The sequence below is a fragment of the Mastomys coucha genome, unplaced genomic scaffold (assembly GCF_008632895.1).
Source record: "Mastomys coucha isolate ucsf_1 unplaced genomic scaffold, UCSF_Mcou_1 pScaffold14, whole genome shotgun sequence".
NCBI classification, from domain to species: domain Eukaryota; kingdom Metazoa; phylum Chordata; class Mammalia; order Rodentia; family Muridae; genus Mastomys; species Mastomys coucha.
In genome coordinates, this window is record NW_022196896.1 from 118,624,097 (window position 1) to 118,642,931 (window position 18,835).

Below are 18,835 nucleotides of genomic sequence, written 5' to 3' on the forward strand. Positions count from 1 at the left end.
GGCCTAGGGAGCCAAGGTCGCTGCGTCGTGCCACAGCAGCTGCCAAGGCAGGAGCACACAGCCTCTCACTGGGAGGAGCAACTGTCTAGGTACTGAAGCAGCAGGTTATGGGTAAAAGCTTGACCTGGTTGTTCCTCTTTCAGCAATGGGTACTTGACCTACTTAACTGCATAAACCGCATTTCCTTTGACTACCTTTTATCCAAGACTGAGAAAAAGTGCCTCAGTGGAGGAAAAAAAATCGGAGCAGCCCTCAGAGGTGGCAAACAGTCTACAAGATGTGAAGCCTCTTCATCTCCCTTCTTGTCCCCGAGTGAAGCCTCTAGTCTAGACGAAACACATACAGTTGGAGAAGGAACAGAGAAAAACAGCCTCTGGCTGGTTTGCGTTCTTCCAGGGAACTGGAAGAGCAGGTCCCAGAAGGAGAGTGTATCAGTCACTGTCCGCCTCATGGCACTGAATAATCGTGGAGCTGCAAGTCCAGGTTTTGGTCATCATCCAGTCAACAAAACCATAGCCCGGCCATTTAGGGGTTCAAGGAATGCTCCAGCCGCATTCCCTGGCCCCGTTTAAGATCCAGAGCGTCCGATGCCCAGTTATTTTGAGACAAATGCCGGAGCCCGGCAAGTTACAACCCCAGTGACACCTCTGCCTCCCCAGGACAACGCATCCACCACCGCGACGGAGGGGTAACAAAGGGATCTGCTGAGCCACTTCCTCAGTGGCACTTTCAGAAGACAGGGAGGAACCACCCGCACGCCAAGTTCCTGCCTTACACCGGAAGGAGCGAAGCATGCTGGGAAGTAGACACCGCCTGGGATCAGCGATGTCTGCTGGGAACGGCGCTGCATGCTGGGATAGGACTGCTCAAACGATCTAAACCAAAGTGAGTTTTCAGCTTCCTGTAGTCCCTTAGCCTTCGCGTTCAAGGGGCTACAGCGGCGTTGTCCCGAGAATGAAAGCACACTGATGCCATGCTAGCGCTGCCCTGTTAGGAACAAGGAGACCACGCCCTCTCGCGAGAGCAGAACCTACCAGTCCTGCGCGGCTCGAAGCTGAAGCGCGTGCGTGTTGTGGCAGCTCTGTCACGTGACGTAAGCACGGCGCCTGGTTGGCTCCAGCCGGGTTACCTAGACAACGGAGCTTGAGGCGCTAGGCAGCTCTGCACCGATAGGTCTCGCCGAGCTAAGCGGACCGGGTTTGCAGTGAAGGCCGCGCACTTGCTCCCGGTCGGTGACCAGGTCCACCGGCCGCAGATGGGAGCCCAGGGCGCCGAAGATGCGGGCGGTCCGGGCCGAGACGCCGGCGCGGGAGCTCTTCCGGGACGCCGCATTCCCCGCCTCGGACTCCTCGCTCTTTTACAACTTGTCCACGCCTCTGGCCCAGTTTCGGGAGGACATCACTTGGAGACGACCCCAGGTGCAGCGGGGTCTCTGGCCCGGGGCGGGTGTTGTGGATACGTTTCCCACGGAGGTGGACTCCGGGGTTAGCAGGACCTCGCCTTCAAGCCAGTTCAGAATTCAAATGAGGCCAACCCAGAGAATTCAAAAGAGGTAGTTATCTCTCATTCTGGCGGACAGAAGGGATTAGAAGCAGTGTTTCCAGCTCTGTCCCACCTCCTAAGTTTTGTCGGGTGTAATTCAGCGTACTATGACAAATCTTTCTTGACTTTGCCCTTTGCTTACATTTCTTCTAGTAGCTTTTGGCCTTGAGGTATGAACACCAAAAGGTATTCATACCTCATTCATCCTGGGAACACAGGGAGCGTTGTGCTTAATAATTGGTAAAACCTCAGGAGCTGCTTTTCAGGGCTCCCTTAAATGGTACAGGCAGGTGGACCTATGTATGCTTAAATAGATAGGAAAGCTCTAGTCACCAACCAGTAGTTTTGGGGTCGACGGGTCAATTTATTGCAGATGTATTCAGTTGCACAGTTTTAGTTGCAGGAGCAAATTTATTTTATTGGCCAGGAGCTTCAGGGTGGAGCTGAGTAAGAGCTGGTGCAGCCCCTGGCTTTATAACAAGCACAGCTCCCACGTTCTTGCTTCTATCTAGCCTCCATCAGTCTTGGTCGCTGGCAGTGTCCGTGTGGATATGCCACTCACAGCAGTGTTACCCTCTCATAGCCAGAACAGGCTGTGGTAGTTGTTGTTTTGGCCTTGGTGCAGCCCAAATGGATGGATGTTCAAGCTTTAGTGCTTTTGTTGGGTGTTTTTTAAGAAGTGGCTTATCAGCTGAGAGACTGCCTGGGGAACATCCTGTCCCACGTGCAGGTAGTGCTGACAGAGATAACTGGCTGGGTTCCAGCCCTCCAGCAGCCCGAACTGCTTTGAACTGCTTGGCCCGATGGTGTTTATAAGCATCCTGGCTTTCTTGAGCAACACTGAGAGGCAAGGGAGAGAAAGAGTCCTGGTAGCCGCACTTGGAGTTTAGGTTTTGTTTTTACTTTAAAAAGGGCGTTTCAGAGAATGCGCCTAGTCCCACAGGGACTTGATGTACAGGGGTGAGGGGTGGAGGGTTGTGTGTACCCAGAGTAGGGCTTCCCCTTCTCAGAAGAATGTTGAGTTGGGGGAGGACTTTCGTGAGGGAATACTAGGAGGAGAGGAAGGGCTGATATTACATTATAAAGTGAATAAATAATTTTTTTAAAAAAAATGGATCTCATGTGGTGGCACACAGCCATTTGTATGTCCAGTCTGAGGGAATCCAGTGCACTCTTCTGGCCTCTGAAGGCACTACAGGCACATGGACACAGACACAGATTCATGGAAAACACTCACTCAACATACAAATGGGTAAATATGTTTTAGGAGTCAGGAGAGACCTGTGGAGGGTTATCAGTTTCGGAGTGAGTTGGTTAGAACTGCTCTTTGGTGATTGGAGGCAGGATAGTGTCTTTTTGTTCTTTTCAACACTTACTATTATATTGTAGCCATGCGATTGTATCTATTTGTAATTGTAGCAACAGTAGGAAACAAGACAGAAGAACAATGGAGAAGAAGCTCGATCCTGGGAGGGAAATGCTGGACAGGGCAAGATGGGGGCTGCTCTTTCAGCAGTGCTAGATGATGACGTTCAGGTTAGCCTGATAGCTGGGTGGGTGGGCTTTGCAGTAGGCAGCTTTGCCAGTACTTTGGAAGGAGTGGCTGTTTAAAGTAGAAGCCAGAGCAGGAGTCAAGAGGGATTTCTTGGGCTATTGAAGTGGTCCTGCTGCTGAGCAGCAGGTAAGGTATTTACTAATAAGCTCCGTGACCTAATTGTGGTCCCTGGGGCCCACATGATGGAAAGAGAAAACCCATTCCAGTAAGATGGCCTCTGACCTCCATATTCATGCTGTGTCACAGGCAAACACACATGATTTATATAGATAGATTGGGGAAAAAAAAGAATGAGTTCTCAATTCCTGGCCAGAGTGATAGATGGGTGGTGGTCCTAAGCAGCGCCTGGTTTTCCTCCCTCATCCAGGTGGAGTTGTCGGGTAGATGGGTCAGAAGCTCAGGAAGAGCACAGTAGGTGGGACAGACTGTTACAGTCCAGCTTGGAAGAGCCACTCGGGATCTGGAGGGAAGGGGTGGAGGAAGGGTCGGGTCTTGAGACTTAGCCTTAAGTCTTAGTGTGTAAGTGTGCATGTGAGCACCCTGACAGGCAGTCAGCAACAGGTGAGATGCAGCGGGCAGTGACAAAAAGTGCAGAGGTGCACGTGGCATCCTGGAGCTAGTGGGGGCCTCCGTGCCTTGAGGGCCGGAGGACAGCCAGGAAAGTGACTGAACGACAAGACATGCCTGTTATATCTGACATGCAGGTGAAATTGAGGCAGTGTGGGGGATGATTGACTTGCTGAGAGTGAAGGGAGGGCCAGTAAGATTGGTAATTTCTCTGAGAAGCTGTCATCGAAAGGAGCCCGGGAAGGAAATACAGTGCTGCCAGATATTAAAGATGGGAGATCTCTATCCCACTAGCATGCCGGTGTGGTCTGCCTCCAGAATGGGATGTCTGAGCTTGTGGCAAGGAGAGGTAGCAGAGGTGCAAGAGGACAGGTTGGTAGCTGAGGTGTGGAGGCAGGGGGAGTGAGAAGAGAGACAAGGCAGAAGGTATGTGGGAAATTGAACCTGCTAGACAAACAGTAGACTTTCTACAGTACAAAGGACCTGTTTGAAATTTGTCACCGTAAGTTTAGAGAGTAGAGCTGATTTCTAAACTTATTTAAAAGGGTCCTCCAGAATTGAGGTCTTGCCATGAGAGAACTGTAGCAAAGGGAGTGCTGAAGGACAGGGTGATAAAGAAGTAACTTCCCCTTCCATTTGTGGCTAGACGCTCAGATAAAGAGAAAGTGCCTCCAGAGCCGTCCTGGGGTCATGTGTTCTTAGCTCAAAGAGTAGCCACAGGCGTGAGCTAATTCTGGGTGGCTTGATTTTAGGAAATTTGTGCCACACCTCAGCTGTTTCCAGATAACCCATGGGAAGGACAGGTGAAGCAAGGGCTGCTGGGGGATTGCTGGTTCCTGTGTGCCTGCGCCGCCCTTCAGAAGAGTCAACACCTCCTGGACCAGGTACAGGCTACCCCAGACTTCCTCCCACTCAGTTACTAATACGTGCCCAGCACAGGACGTTCTAACAAAACCAGGGCCTGCTGCAGCACATTTGTGTCTGTGCAGTTTGGGTGGTGGGAAAAGTTAGGCCACCAAGACAGTGACCCAAGTGCATCCTGTCCACCAGACCAGAGCCATCCACACATTTGGGACACAAAACCAGGCCAACCTAGCGGGTAGAACAGGGTCAGCAGAGATAGCGTGGGCCTCTGGTTTGGTATTTTTTTTTTTACTTGATTGATTTCTTTCTATTTTTATTTTTTCATACATAGGTTTTAAATACCAACAGAGAAGGTGATTGAACTGTCATCTGATGTGCAGAGCTGCATGTTTTAGGTTGGCTAGTTGCTCAGTGTTTTCAGTTAAGGCAATAGCACTGGGGGTGGGGGTGGGGTAACCCATTTGTGACTCGTGTCTGGAGCCCTGGGCTAAGCTTGTCACTGTCGTTGCCTCCCTATACAGCCTTGTTGGCATCTGACTATAAAGGCAGGCACTGGTGCCATCGTCATCATAGTTCCTGTGTGTCTGAGTGGGGGAGCCAGCGCCACACAGAGTCTCCCTAGTGCAGAGCCTGCCCTTGTCTACTGACAGAAGCTAGCAATGGGTGCAGGTGGCCAGTGACTGGCCAGTTTTGGGCACTTGGCTTTGAGAAACAGGAAGAGCTATTAGGCTAGTGGGTTATGGAAGCCAGATGTGGTGGTACATGCCTCTGGCAGATCTCTGAGTTCAAGGCCAGCCTGGTCTACAGAGTGAGTTCCAGGACAGCCAGGACTACACAGAGAAACCCTGTCTCCAAAAACCAAACCAAACCAAACCAAATAAAAAAAAAAAAAAATTGGGTTACTCCTGTCTGCCAAAGCTTTGGATTCAGGTCAAATGCTTGTGTGGAGCAGTAAAACCTTGTTGGCTATAAGCTTTGGGGACATGAGTTATTTATATGAAAATCTGGACTTTGTGTCTAGTGGTTGCATTTGGTGTGACATGGACATACAGATGTGACATCCAGCAGAGCAGAGCCCTTTGCTCTCAGCAGGTGCTCATAGAGCTTCTGTCAAGGCTATACACAGTTAGGACACTGAGGAGCACAGGTGGCGGTGGCTCTCGGGTGGCTCCTCAAGTGTCTGCAGTGCTTCTGGAGGCTACCCTGCTAGGATGCTGATCGCACGCTGTCTGTCTGGCCTCTCCCCGTGTGTTAGGTCTTCCCTCCAGGACAGCCAGGGTGGTCTGACCAGAAATACCGAGGCTGCTTCACCTGTCGAATTTGGCAGTTTGGACACTGGGAGGAGGTGACCGTAGATGACCGTCTGCCTTGTCTAGCCGGGAGACTCTGCTTCTCCCGGTGCCAGAGAGAGGATGTGTTCTGGCTTCCCTTACTGGAAAAGGCCTATGCTAAGTAAGTGACGGGGTCAGCCAGGCTGGGTGGCTTCAGCACCAAGTTGTCTCCAGAGGCCCATCTCCTCTGCTCTGGGCTGCAGAGTCCTATGCACTCCTCAGGGTCTGGCAGCCAGTCGTGTGGGTCCTGACATGGACACTCTGTTTTTAGGACTATGGCTTGCCCTCTCTGCCCTCTCTTTCCCTTCCCATATTTCCCAGCACTCCACAGAAAGGTCCCGTCATTCCTCAGTCCCAGTGCAGAGAAAGATGCCCCCGTCATGTTTCCAGACATTCAGCACGAGTGGTTTGTGGCTGAGAGCGAGGAGCCTGGTGTAGAGCAGCACCTGCGTGTTCCAGCCCTCCCCTCCCTCTACATGGGGTGTGCATCGTACTGCAGGCAGGAGGCTGGCAGCTTGCTGGGCAGGTGTCTGAGCAGAGACTCAGAAGGCTAGCAAATGTCCGTCATTCTTGGGACCATGGGGTTTGAGCTCGGGAAGAAGCCTTTTGTCCCTTTGCCTTGTCCTTTGCTGCCCATGCTAGAGGAGAATGGGTCTGAACCTGGGCAGAAAGAGCAGGGGTATGGCAGGTGGGTGGTGGTATGATACAAAGCAGGAGCCGATCCAGGTGCCGTGACAGAGTGGGTTGTGATGGATTGTGGGAATAGGGGAGCAAAAAGCTCCCAGTGACAAGGTCATACTTCTGTGCTTATTGGTTTTCCCCAGGGTCCATGGGTCCTATGAGCACCTCTGGGCAGGGCAGGTGGCAGATGCCCTGGTGGATCTCACTGGAAGCCTGGCAGAAAGGTGGAGCCTGAAGGACATAATGACAGCCAGTGGCCAGCAGGACAGACCCAGTGGTGGGGAGCACAGAACTTGTCGGCAGCTACTCCGCCTGAAGGACCAGTGTCTAATCAGCTGCTCTGTGCTCAGCCCCAGAGCAGGTACGGCTTATGGCTACAACTCCCTCCACCATTAGCTTGTTAATGAAAAGGAAGTCAGTCCTTGAGAGGCTGTCCTGGCTTTGTGTCCTTCTGTTGTCCCTCCTCCAGAGAGAAGTTACCCTCTTTCTCCTAGATTAGTCCTTTCACGTAGGGCAAGGTAGGATCTACATTGTCCCCCTGCTGCTCACACACAGCTTAGAAGCAGGATCTACATTGTCCCCCTGCTGCTCACACACAGGATCTACATTGTCCCCCTGCTGCTCACACGCAGCTTAGAAGCAGTAGCAGAAACAGCGCTAGGCTGTCATCCGTGCCCCAGTTGCTTACCAAGCAAAGCCCAAAGCCATTTTTATCTTATTGATATATCAAGATTCATGAGGAAAAGTTTGTGAACAAAATAAAGAAGAAGAAAGAAAAGCTCACCTAAATAGGACCTTTTATTGTACTTCTTGAGTTTTTCCCTGAATGTATGCAACCTTTTCTGGTTTTGTTGTTTACCACTTTTACATAAATTGGATCTCTCCCTCCATTGCTGGACCTGCTGTGATTTGCTTGATCCTCCAGTAATGTTAGATAATTCAGATCCTTTTTTTTTTTTAAAGTGAGTTTCAGACTTGCTTAGAACTTAGGTAGTAGAGTATTAAGACCATTGACACTTATTACATGTTTGGCCATATCTTTCTGATATAATTTTCTGTATACATTTAAGAACATTTTTATGATATGACTTTGTTTCAGAAATAGCATTAGGGAGATGGTTCAGTCAGTAAAGTGTGTACTGCACAACATGAGGCCATGAGTTAGACATTCAGCACCCAGGTGAAAAGCTAGGCATGGCGATGTATTCATGGAATTCCAGCTCTGAGGAGGTGGAGACAGAAGGGTGCCTGAGGCTTGCTGAGAGACCCCGCCTCAAAAAATAAGGTGGGCAGCTCCTGAGGAACTATACCATGTCTGTCTTCTGGCCTGCCCACACTGTGTGTGTGCCCCATCTACACATACCCACATGTAATACAAATAACAAAACATGAACATCAAGATAATCCAAAACTTATTGGTAATCACACTGGCCAGACCAACACCTAGGAGTTGACAAAGCCCTGGCTGAGGTCCTTAGACAGATTCTGGGATTCAAGGGGAGGAGCTGATGTGTTCACTGCTGGCCATCCCATCCACCAAGCTTCCCTCCTGAAAGTGGGAGCTGGCCACTGGCCATCAGACCCAGCCGGTAATCAGTCCCAGAGTGTGGGGAAGCTGATTCTTGACATTTTGAGTTTTGGAGAACCCTTCCTCAGGCAAAGAGCTTCGGGGACCCACTGAAGTGTCATGGGCTGGGACTGAAAGGGACAGTGGGAATGGTAGCTGTAGCGTCCTTGGGACTAGAGCTGTGGCCACACAGGCCTTCCTGCCCTCTCTCTGGTGTCCACCCTCCCTGGAGTAGCACTGTTTCTTCTTCTATGGCAGGGCCCTTGGTTCTGTGGTCTCTGGCCAGGTGGAATTCCTCTTGGCCTCCAGTCCTCAACATGACAGTAAGATGGTTTCATGCTTGAGAGCTGGTCCTGCACTGACACCAGAGGAAGGAATACTGTGTACAGCATCAGTCTCTGGTGGCAGGGAGCAAGGGCCCAGCTGTCAGCCCTCATGGCACAGAATGTGAGTGAGCACTGCAGGTAGCTGGCCTGTGTTTAGGAGCTCTTCAGCACTGTGGAGACCTGGAGCGTCTTCCACGGGCAGAAAAGCAGGAATCTGTGTGTCCTGTCCAGTTTGGGGACATGGTGATGCTGGTCTTGTACACGACTGGGCTGTTCCACAGGTGCCAGGGAGCTTGGGGAATTCCATGCCTTCGTCATCTCAGATCTGCAGGAGCTCAGGAGTCAGACTGGCCAGGGTATCCTCCTGCTTCGGATTCACAACCCCTGGGGCCGGCGTTGTTGGCAGGGCCTCTGGAGAGAGGGGTAAGTACCAGGAGCGGGCTGCATGTGGGAAGCAGGGGTTGGTCCCCTGGGGCAGCGATGCCACCTTGCTCGGCTCACTGTTTGTGTCGAGCACCAGCTGGCAGGATGGTGCTTGCCTGCCTGTCGCAAAGCTCGCTCTGTACCCATTTATGAATCAAAGTGCTTGCTTTTTCTATGTCTTGGAAGAACTAGGATCATGTAATTTTTTTATGGGGTTTTACCTTGTGTACCTATAGGATAGTGAATGCCTGGCCGGGCTTTTGGTTGAGTGGGGGCTTGAGGGTGACCTGCAGGTAAAGACCCAACTAAACCAGGATCAGGATCCCCTTGAAACCTAGGAGTGCTGAGGCCCTCGGACCCCAACTACTCTCTTAGCGCAAGCTGGGTCTGGTGCCACTAAACTGAGCACACTCCAGTCAACACGATAGCTCCTTCAGAGACTAAAGGGTTGGACTCAGCTGTGATGGCCTTAAGAAAGCAACTTCTTTGAGGTGTGGGGTCCTTCTGGAAAGGAAAGGTTCTGAGGGACAGCCAGCACATAGAAAGCACCTTCTATAGGGCACTTAGCAAAGGAGTTGACTGTGCAGTGTATGGCAAAATTCAAGGCTCTCCACCTGCAGGGTCCCATTGCCTTATTTCCCAGTTGATAATCCATCTGGAGCTTGCACTGAAATGAGATTTCCTGCAGAGGTGAAGGGTGGAACCAGGTAGAGCCAGCTAAGGAGTCGGAGCTGCTGGCCCAACTCCAGGAAGGAGAGTTCTGGGTGGAGGAAGAGGAGTTCCTCAGGGAGTTTGATGAGATCACCATCGGCTACCCAGTCACAGAGGCCGGCCACCTACAGAGTCTCTACACAGGTAGGGCCACCAGGAGCAGACTGTCCTCTATGAAGCCAGGAGCCTGCATGGGCTGGCACACCAGGGACGGGTACAGTCCTTTCTGCCTGATTGACTGACTGGGGATTTAGAGGAGGGGAGCGGGTGTGATTCTCAGAGTGTGAGCTGACTGCCTCTGCTGCTTACCTCAGCCTGTGGCTCCAGCAGAGCCAGAAAGGGACTCTCAACTGACATGCGTGCTCTCCCACTCACTAGAGAAGGTGCTGAGCCATACGCGGACACTGCCTGGTGCCTGGGTGACAGGGCAGTCAGCAGGAGGCTGCCGGAACAACAGTTGCTTTCCCTGCAACCCCAAGTTCTGGTTACGGCTCTTGGAACCCAGCGAGGTGTGTGTGGCTGTCCTTCAGAGACCCCAGAGGCGCTTAGTGGGCCAGACCCGGGCACTGGCAGGTGCCAGCCCTGTACCAGTGAACCTCCCAGGCAAAGACTACCAGGCTGTGGGCCTGCACATCTGGAAGGTAACTCCATCTGCTGGGCCCATGGTGCAAAGTTATGCAGACATATTGGAGGTGTGGGTCTCAGGAGCTCCCACCCTTGGCTGTTGAATTCCTTTTCCCATGCTCTCTGGCATCAGACACCTCTGATACAGCAACAGAAGCCCCTGATTCAAAGCCCACCCACCCCTCCGCAGAGGAGGAGGCTAGATTGACTCTATAGTCCCCATCTTCTCAAGGGAAGAGTTTCCCGTCATTCTAGGGCTGCTGATGGCCTTGTGTCCTCCACCCAGCTGCTCTCCTGATTTCTCTATTATAGCCTATACATATGTAGGGTTACTTTATGGTCACTCTGAGACATGTGGTCAGTTTTACAAACTGGTACCTATTTTCTAGAACAGGTCGGTCAGGAACTGCTCTTTGCTTACTCAGTGGTTCTATTTTAATCTTGTGTATCTTGATAGCATGTGACAACTCACACCACTGTTCATTGTCCCTTTGTGAGTGTGCCCTATATCATGGTCCTCTCCTCTTGTAAAGTAAGTTGCTGGGAAGTCCTTCTCCAGTAGTCCCTAGGCTGCCCTGGTCATGGGCCTTTTTGAACATAGCTCTAGATCTGTCTGTTTTGCCCCTCTGAAGGAAGCCCTAGGTCTTTGGCATCTTCCCTGGCTCAAGGGGATGTGTGCTATAGGCTCTGTAGGCTTAGAGTTTTCTAAAGTCTCCAGGGAGCTTTGCCTGGGCAGTGAGGAGCAGTGAGGCAAAGGCCCAGTGCATGGTGGGCTCTCCTCAGCCTCCTGCCTCCATTCATGCAGGTAGAGAAACGGAAGGTCAGTCTGCCCAGAGTCCTGTCTGCACCCCCTGTGGCTGGCACCGCATGCCATGCGTATGACCGTGAGATCCACTTGCGCTGCGAGCTCTCACCAGGCTACTACCTGGCTGTCCCTAGCACCTTCTTGAAGGATGTGCCAGGGCAGTTCCTGCTCAGAGTCTTCTCCACTGGGAGAATCTCCCTGAGGTGAGGAGCCAGGGCTAGCTGGGCCTGGGAGGAGCAAGGGTGTGCTCAGTGTGAGGGTAGGACCCGGGCAGGTTCCTCTGGACCAGGCTGCCAGTGCCTTCTGTGTGTATCCTCCTGACAGTGCTGTCAGACTGGCCTCCAAGGGTGCATCACCTGGAACAGCCCTGCCTGCAGGCGAGTGGGAGACTGTGCAGTTGCGGGGCTGCTGGAGAGCTGGCCAGACAGCTGGGGGCAGCAGGAACTTTGCCTCTTACCCCTGCAACCCCTGCCTCCCCTTCTCCGTTCCTGAGGGTGCTGGTCCCCGCTACATCCGTATCACCCTGCAGCAACACTGCCGCCTCAGTGATAGCCAGCTCCACCCCATTGGTTTCCATGTCTTTCAGGTGAGTTAGGTTCGAGGGGAGACCTTCGACCGTGACCTAGAGGCTGGCGGCTGTCGTTTGGGCCTAGTGGCCCAGCTGGCTGGCCTCATGAAAGACTCCTTGCATGTTTCACAGAGACTCTTCACTGGGATCACTTGGGGTAGCTCACCTCACTCCAGAGTCCATCCACTGCATGCCTCCTACCTCTGACCCTGCCTGGGCTCTGGGCTTTTCTAGGGATTCTGAGGCAGAAGCCCAGCCTCACCCTGAGGTGGATGTGGCAGTTACTGTAGAGAGGCCTCGCTCACTTACACCACACACTGTAGTCACACACCATGGGCAGTCTCACAGCCCATCCTTCCCATGTCACTCTGTTCCAGGTGGACTGTTCCAAGAGCTGTTCTAGAATGGAATCAGGTAGAGCTGGGCAGAAGTCTGGGCTTCTGTTGGAAAGGCCATAGACTGCAGAAGGACAAGCGGGAGGAGAGACTGTACTTGTCACTGCCAGTAGCAGGACAGCTTGGTGCTCAGGTGCTCCAGCCACAGTCTGCAAGCCTAGAAGGTTCCAGATACTTACATGGTTGAGGCAAAGCTCTTAGGAGTCTGGCTCAGGACTTCAAGACACATGCTCTAGGAACTGTACTTTGAGGCTGTTAGCCCGGGGCAGCCATTGGTAATGGAGGAGTGGCCACACCAAAGGGCCTCAGCATGGGGGTTCTGTGATGGCCCAGATCTCCCTTACACCAGTTTCTCTGTCAGGCTGCTGTGGAGGGGAAGGTTCAGTGAGTCTCGGGTCTCCCCAGGGCGCTTCTTCATCACCTCCACCTCATAGCCAGCAGGCTGGGAACACACTGATCAAAGTTCAAAGTTTTAGTTGAAGAAATGGGAGAGGAAAGAAGTGCTGTGCTAGAGGTCAAGGGTCATGGGCTACAGTCTCCATGGTGACTACGAGGCTTCCCATCCCATGAGGCCATCTCCATTTTGGCCCTTCCATCACAGTGAGCATTGACAGGATTCACTGTTCTGGTTGGAAGCATGTATACCTGGAATGCAGGTGACATGGCCAGGATAGACCAGGACTTTTTCATTAAGAAAGTTCTGTTGAGGGGTGTGTCGGTACATCCCAGAAAGGTGGACCCCTTGAATCTTGAGTCAGGCCAACTGGAACTCCAAATAGAGTGCCCCTACCCAGGGCCCATCCAGTACTCTCGAGCGCTTTTGTATAGGGGCCTGGTTAGTGTGTGTGAAAATCTAATGTTTTTCAGGGTTGGGTACCACTGGCAGGGCCTCTGACAAGGGTGTCCTGGCTCCATGGCTCTTCTCCTTAGCATAGTGGTTCCATAGTTCAAGGATTAAGACTGTCAGGTATACCAGCTGAGCCAGGGCAGTTTTCCCTCAGCTGGTGCTGTGCAGGGTCAGGGCAAACCATGCCACCCTGTATGGGCCTCCATGCTGATTGCCCTGTTGCCCAGGTTCCAGCAGACAGTGAGAACCAAGAAGCATGTTCCCTGCTGCTCCGGGAGCCACTGCTAAGCTGTGTACCACATTGCTATGCCCAGGAAGTAAGCCGCCTCTGCCTCCTTTCTGCGGGGAACTACAGGATTGTTCCCTCCACCTACCTGCCAGATACAGAGGGTACCTTCATAGTGACCATAGCAACCAGAATAGACAGGTAGGTCTCCAGGCCTAGCAGGGGTCAGGGTCCCCAGCATTGTAACTCTTTCTTCCATATGAGCCTTGGGCTTGGCCTGCGAGTCCAGGCTCCTGCCTTTCTAACAGAGCCAAGAGGTGGGCCTGTGGGCTTGAGACTCCCTGCTGCTCTAAGCCTGGGAGTAGGGCCTGGGTCTGCTGGGAGGTCTGTAAGGCAGTTTGTGGAGATGACCAGACATTCTCTCCACAGGCAGTCCATACACAGCCAGGAGATGCTGGGCCAGCTGCTCCAGGAGGTTTGTATGTGGTACCCTTGCCTCGCTTGGCTCTCCTGCCCATGTCTGCTTGGTGGTCTTAGTCTTAATTCTCTCACCCTCCTCCCAGTAGCCTTGTTGCAAGGGGCCTCTGAGAGAAACGGTGCTGTGACAACAACCTCATAAAGAGCCACAGGATAGTCCTGGGAGCCGGGCTGTGTCGTTCTCGGGTGGTGGTTGGAAGGACAGTGAGGAGCAGAGGGCGGGGCCCAACCATACCTTCTCCCCTGCAGGTCTCCTTCATGGCCCTGATGAAAGCCTGACACAGAGCCTGTGTGCTGGCCGTGACCAGAGTGGCTTCTGCCCTGCACCCAGCATCCAGGAGCATGTCCAGCGAGTCATGGGCCAGCTTCTCATCGGCTCTGGGGACTGGCTCTGGACTTTGTGGTTAAACTAGGGTGCTTTGTCCTGGACTGAAGACATCTTGGGGTCCGGTGGGTACTGCAGGGTGGGGCTAGGACTCCCAAGTGGTGCCTTCATTTCTCAGTGAAGGCCAGGAGCTTCCTAGGGCCCAGGTTTGCTGTGGAAGGCTTTGCAGAATCCACATACCCTTCCTGACTTGGTAAGCCTTACACCAGGCAGGCACATTGTGACAAATGCTAAAAACTATTTATTACTTGAAATATTTTTGGACTGTGACTTTATAAATAAACATGAATAATTTATGGATTGGTCTTGTTCCAAAAAGCCCAAGGCCAAATTAACATTCTAGTAGCCCGCTGCACAACTTCACTGGTGTGGAGACGGTGAGGGCAGCTTGGGCTGTGGAGGAGGCAGGGAAACAAAAGATTCTGGCCATTGGCATTTTTGCCATCCTGCTTTGGACTTCCTGAACTGCAGTCTCACCTGGATTGTGACATTCAGTCTCAGCAATGTGCTGTGTGTTAATCATTTCTCTAAGTCAGTCCCAGTTAGGTGGGGGGACTCAGGGTGGCTGCAGTGAGTGGGCTTCCTTGACGTGCACAAGCTGGTCTTTGCTGGACTATTACTGCCACTCTTGTGTCCTACTGTGACAGGCTTGTCACCATAGGCTGGACCCATAGGCCTGTCAGATGTCTGAATGGCCCCCTGCCCAGTACACAGCCGTGGAGGAGAGGCCCACAGTTTCTGGGGAGACTTGTGGTCTTATTGATGTGGGCAGCAAGTACATCCTCTGTGGGCAAGACTGTGGGCTCTGTTGAGGTGCTACCTTCTCCACGATTGGCTAGGTCAGATGTCTGACTGATGGCCCTCTACATCACCTCTGTTAATAAACTATACCGTCCTAGGGCAGCTGTTTTTGGTGCCACTATTGATAAGGGCTATCACCTGGCTTGTCTTTTGGAATTGGATCACACAAACTGTGGTATTTACCAAGCCCTATAGTGGTAGTTTCCACCTGTCCTGCAGAACTAGCTTAACTAGGGTTAGAGCAAGCCTGAGGGCATGACAGGATGTGGCCTTTGGAAATAACCATTGAGGACTTCAATCAAGCTGGACAGCAGCCACTTTCCAGTCTGTCGCTCTCTTGAGACATCCATCCATCCCTGTCATCTTGGACCCTCTTTTCATCTCCAGCTACAGTGCTGAGTCCACCATCATATCCCCTTCCCATGCACACCTATTCAACAACATAGCAAGTAGCAATTGAACTAGACAGGACATTCACACTGGTCAGGGCCTGCTGTCCCCCACCTCCACCCCCATTACCTGTGACAAACCGTTGTTCTTCCTGGGTAGTTAGTAATCCAGTCCCATAGCCTAGATTTTTGTTTTTGTTTTTGTTTTTTTTCAGACTGAGTCCCCTTTTCTAGAAGTACACAGCAGAACAGGGTCTGGGGCAGCTTATTTGGACAGAAACAGAACTCTCTCTCTAGAAGACACTTGGGCAGGTCCAATCTTGCATTTAAGGTCTTTAGAAGGATGGAAGGCAAACCCCTGTCCTTTAGATTCTACCCGACCTTGTTGCCTGTGCAAGCCTCCCAGCTAAGGCAGACCCTAAGGACCAGTTGAAGCACCACAGCTTTATGTGGTTTATGATTTGCTGTCCCTTCCCCCCGCCCCCCAACAGGGTCTGTTTTGGTAGCAGCTCCAGTGACGTCTTAGGAAGACTGAGGAAGGATACCCTCTAGCTTACAGCTTACAAGAAAGGTCCTTACAGTGCCTGTTTCCTCAGGCTGCCCAAGGAACACATTGGAGCCTCCACGAAGTGGGCCTTTCCCAGCTGACAGGCGTTAGAGATCTGCTGAGGAGTCAGCAGCAGCTGGGTCCCCACAACCTTGCCCTTCACAAGTGTCACCACCGGCAGGTTTGCCATGGCCCCTGAAGGAGGCCTTTTGAGGACTGCCATAGTACTGGGCTAGTGCTCTTAGATGTGTATCACCCCAGTGACCTCCAGGAGGCGCAATTAAGCTGCGGGTCACTCTTTAGGACAATGGGGCTATTTCAACTAGACCCTGCTGTCCATACTCTGAGGAGTTCCAGGCACCTAGCTGAGGATGGGACGAGGAATGGACACCAGGCTGTTGCTTCTCAGGACAGCCCTGGTTTTGAAGAGTGAGATAGACCACTGTGGACACCGAGGAGTGTCAAGGGCTGCTGAGGAGTGGCGCTCTAAAGCTCTGGGGCACTGCCAGGATCTGAAAGTCTCCCTTCCCCTAGTTGGCATCTTGAGAAGGTGTTAAGGGCACAGGTGGAGACTGTAAATGGGGTTTTAGTGATGTTAGGGGCAAGAGCTCGCCACCCTTGGCATGCCAAGCCCTGGAGCGGCAGTTCCCACTGTCACCTGGCCTGCAGGAGCAGGCATGAAGGCTTGGCAGGATCTTGGTTGTCAACCTGACAGGAACTTGAGCCACCCAGGGACACCAAGAGTGTGTCTGTCTTCAGAAGGTTAACCGAAGTAAGCAGAACCATGCTGAGTGTGGGGATCACCGTCTGGGCTGGGGTCCCAGATGAATAAAAAGACACCAAGCAAGCCGGGCAGTGGTGGCACACGCCTTTAATCCCAGCACTTGGGAGGCAGAAGCAGGTAGATTTCTGAGTTCAAGGCCAGCCTGGTCTACAGAGTGAGTTCCAGGACAGCCAGGGCTACACAGAGAAACCCTGTCTCAGGAAAAAAGAAAGAAAGAAAGAAAGAAAAAAAGATAAAATGGCACCAAGCAGAATACCAGAATTTGTCTCTGCTTCCTGACTGTGGGTGCCATGTGTCCAGCTGCCCCGTGTTCCCAACACGATGCACTACATGACTTTTCATGAACCAAAATAAACCTACCCTTCCTTTGTTTTAAATCAGGAATTTTGTCATAGCAATGAATAACTAATACAGTGTCTTTATAGAAGGGACCTTAGAGGGTCCCCTTACCTCTCCCACCATAGGAGGCTGCAACAAGATGACCAGGCATGAACCAGCCACGGGGTCTCCAAGACCTTGCTTTTGGCTTTGTAGCCTCCAGGAGTGTTAGATGAGTCTCTGTCGTTTATAAGCCATTTAATACATAAAGCAATCCTGACGGAAACTGCAGGTTTCTGGGAAGAGCCGAGGCGTCTCAATGGGACTTGTTTTCCGTGGTGTCCAGAGCAGAAACGTGCCTTTGGTGACAGGGAAGGGATGAAGATGGCCTGGCAGGTCCAGAAGGGCAGGTTGGGTGTGTTTGTGTGACAATGTCTCCTTCCAGGAGACTTTGGCCCCTCTGCTAGCCCAGCCCCTTCCCAGCACTACTTCCTGTTCCAGAGTAGTGGGTAAAAGCTTCCTGAGGGGTAAAAGCTTCCTGAGGGGTAAAAGCTTCCTGAGGCTGCCCAGTCTCGGCTGCCCTTCTCTGACCTTTCTCACCTCTCCTTCCTCCCGAGCTCAGTCAACCTCGAGAGTCCAGAGCCTCCAGGGTGAGTATGGAGTCCTGGCCCTGAGAGCACGTGGTCATGGAAGGGCAGCATGGGGGATAGAAGGTGAAATAGGGCGGGCTGGGCTGGTCGAGCCTTGGCGAGCATCTCATAGGTCAGCCAGTAGGCCTATGCTCTGCCATTGCACTCTTGTGATCCCCTCCCCCCCTTTCCCTATCTGCTCTTCTTTCTTCTCCCTCACTCCTCCCACTCATAAACATGCCTTACTAACAGAGCTTCCCAGGCATGCCTCCCTGTCTTATATCCTCTGATACTTGCTGGATTTAAGCCAGCTTAGCCTGGAAAAATCACCCTATTCTTGGAAACGCACTGCAGCCTCTGGGCCCACTGCAAAGCCCTGGGTGGCGCTGCTCTCTCAGAGGGCCTTTTTTGCTTTGGTAGAGAAGGCTGGCTGGCCTTGCTGGCTAGGAGCATTTTTTGCATGTCCTCCTGAAAGGGAGCTTTGAGTCATCCACTGGGTGCTGAAACTCCCAGCCATTCTTTTGTCCTCAAACAGCACCCCTATAATGCTGCGTCTGGGTCTGGACCTTTTGGCCCTTTGTCTCAGGGGACATAGGTGTGAGGCTCTCTCAAGAATGTGTGCAGTTCCCCCACCCAGATCATAGCTCAGGCTAGGCTGACTTTCAGCTCCTGGGATACTTGCTCCTTTGCAGCTGGCCAGGAGGTCACCTGCCAGGAAGGTGTGCCTAGCTTTGGTGGCTATGGTGAAGGTCTGGCCAGGGACCAGTGTTTATGCTTTGTAGATGCCCAGAGCCTGAGTAGGTGTCATGTAAGGACACTTGTGTTTGAACCTATGATTGAATCCTAATTGATCTGGGCTTGTCCCTCATCCTCCAGGCCCAGCAAGGATGCTGAGCAGGAGGCCTACTCAACTTTCACACCATGTCATCATCTCCCAACCTCACTTCATCCTGAAGACACTAGAGTGTCTAGGTTGGTGGCAATCACACTGTCCATTCCAGTGCCTTAGATGTGGCCGAGATGTCCAGCTTGGAGCCTGTCTACCTCGGAGCCTGTATTCCTTTAGGGAGGACCATCTTTATTCAGGCAGCCTCAGCATCCAGACAATGAGATGGCAGATGAACATATAGTGTGGCGGTAGATCAGCTGGGAACAGAGCATGGGCTGGCACCCTCAGACATGGTCCTGCAATGTAGGGGGAGAACCCGGAGAATAACACACCCATGAGGCTGGAGGCAAAGCCCTTAGGGAACTTTAAGGATTTGAATCTTAACCCCATGGGTAATAGGAAGTCACCCATAGGGCTGTGTGTGAGTTCTTTGGGTGAAGTCTTGAGGACCTCTAAAAGGCCGTGCAGCCATGTGGGTGGTTGCCTATGTGGGGTGGGAGGCCATGATCCAGTGCAGCCAGGAAACCAGTGAGATGCGCTGTCCAGTGCTGCACTAGATGCCCTTCAGAGGTAGCCTTAAGAGA

General features: G+C 52.3%; 1 protein-coding gene across 2 annotated transcripts; it reads left to right on the forward strand.

Moving 5' to 3' along the window:
• The first annotated feature begins 783 nt into the window (after positions 1 to 783).
• Capn10 (calpain 10) lies at positions 784 to 14,196 on the forward strand. Of its 2 annotated transcripts, XM_031368464.1 has the most exons (12): positions 784 to 1,418; positions 4,417 to 4,548; positions 5,784 to 5,980; positions 6,684 to 6,901; positions 8,715 to 8,856; positions 9,545 to 9,711; positions 9,946 to 10,208; positions 10,997 to 11,199; positions 11,321 to 11,582; positions 13,034 to 13,233; positions 13,462 to 13,507; positions 13,759 to 14,196. In XM_031368464.1, the coding sequence occupies exons 1-12, from the start codon at positions 1,278 to 1,280 to the stop codon at positions 13,786 to 13,788; spliced, it is 2,001 nt and encodes a 666-aa protein (XP_031224324.1). In that variant the 5' UTR covers positions 784 to 1,277; the 3' UTR covers positions 13,789 to 14,196. The 2 variants fall into 2 exon arrangements, with proteins under 2 accessions (XP_031224324.1, XP_031224325.1); XM_031368465.1 differs by lacking the exons at positions 13,034 to 13,233; positions 13,462 to 13,507; positions 13,759 to 14,196 and adding an exon at positions 11,942 to 13,024 and having other exon boundaries at positions 788 to 1,418.
• The last annotated feature ends 4,639 nt before the right edge of the window (positions 14,197 to 18,835 follow it).

Bases quoted from the DNA above. Each gene is read 5' to 3' on its own strand.
- Capn10 (XM_031368464.1), top strand. From the start codon at position 1,278: ATGCGGGCGGTCCGGGCCGAGACGCCGGCGCGGGAGCTCTTCCGGGAC. The intron at 9,712-9,945 runs GTAGGGCCACCA...CCCACTCACTAG, and splicing joins CCTACAGAGTCTCTACACAG to AGAAGGTGCTGAGCCATACG. The intron at 10,209-10,996 runs GTAACTCCATCT...CCATTCATGCAG, and splicing joins TGGGCCTGCACATCTGGAAG to GTAGAGAAACGGAAGGTCAG.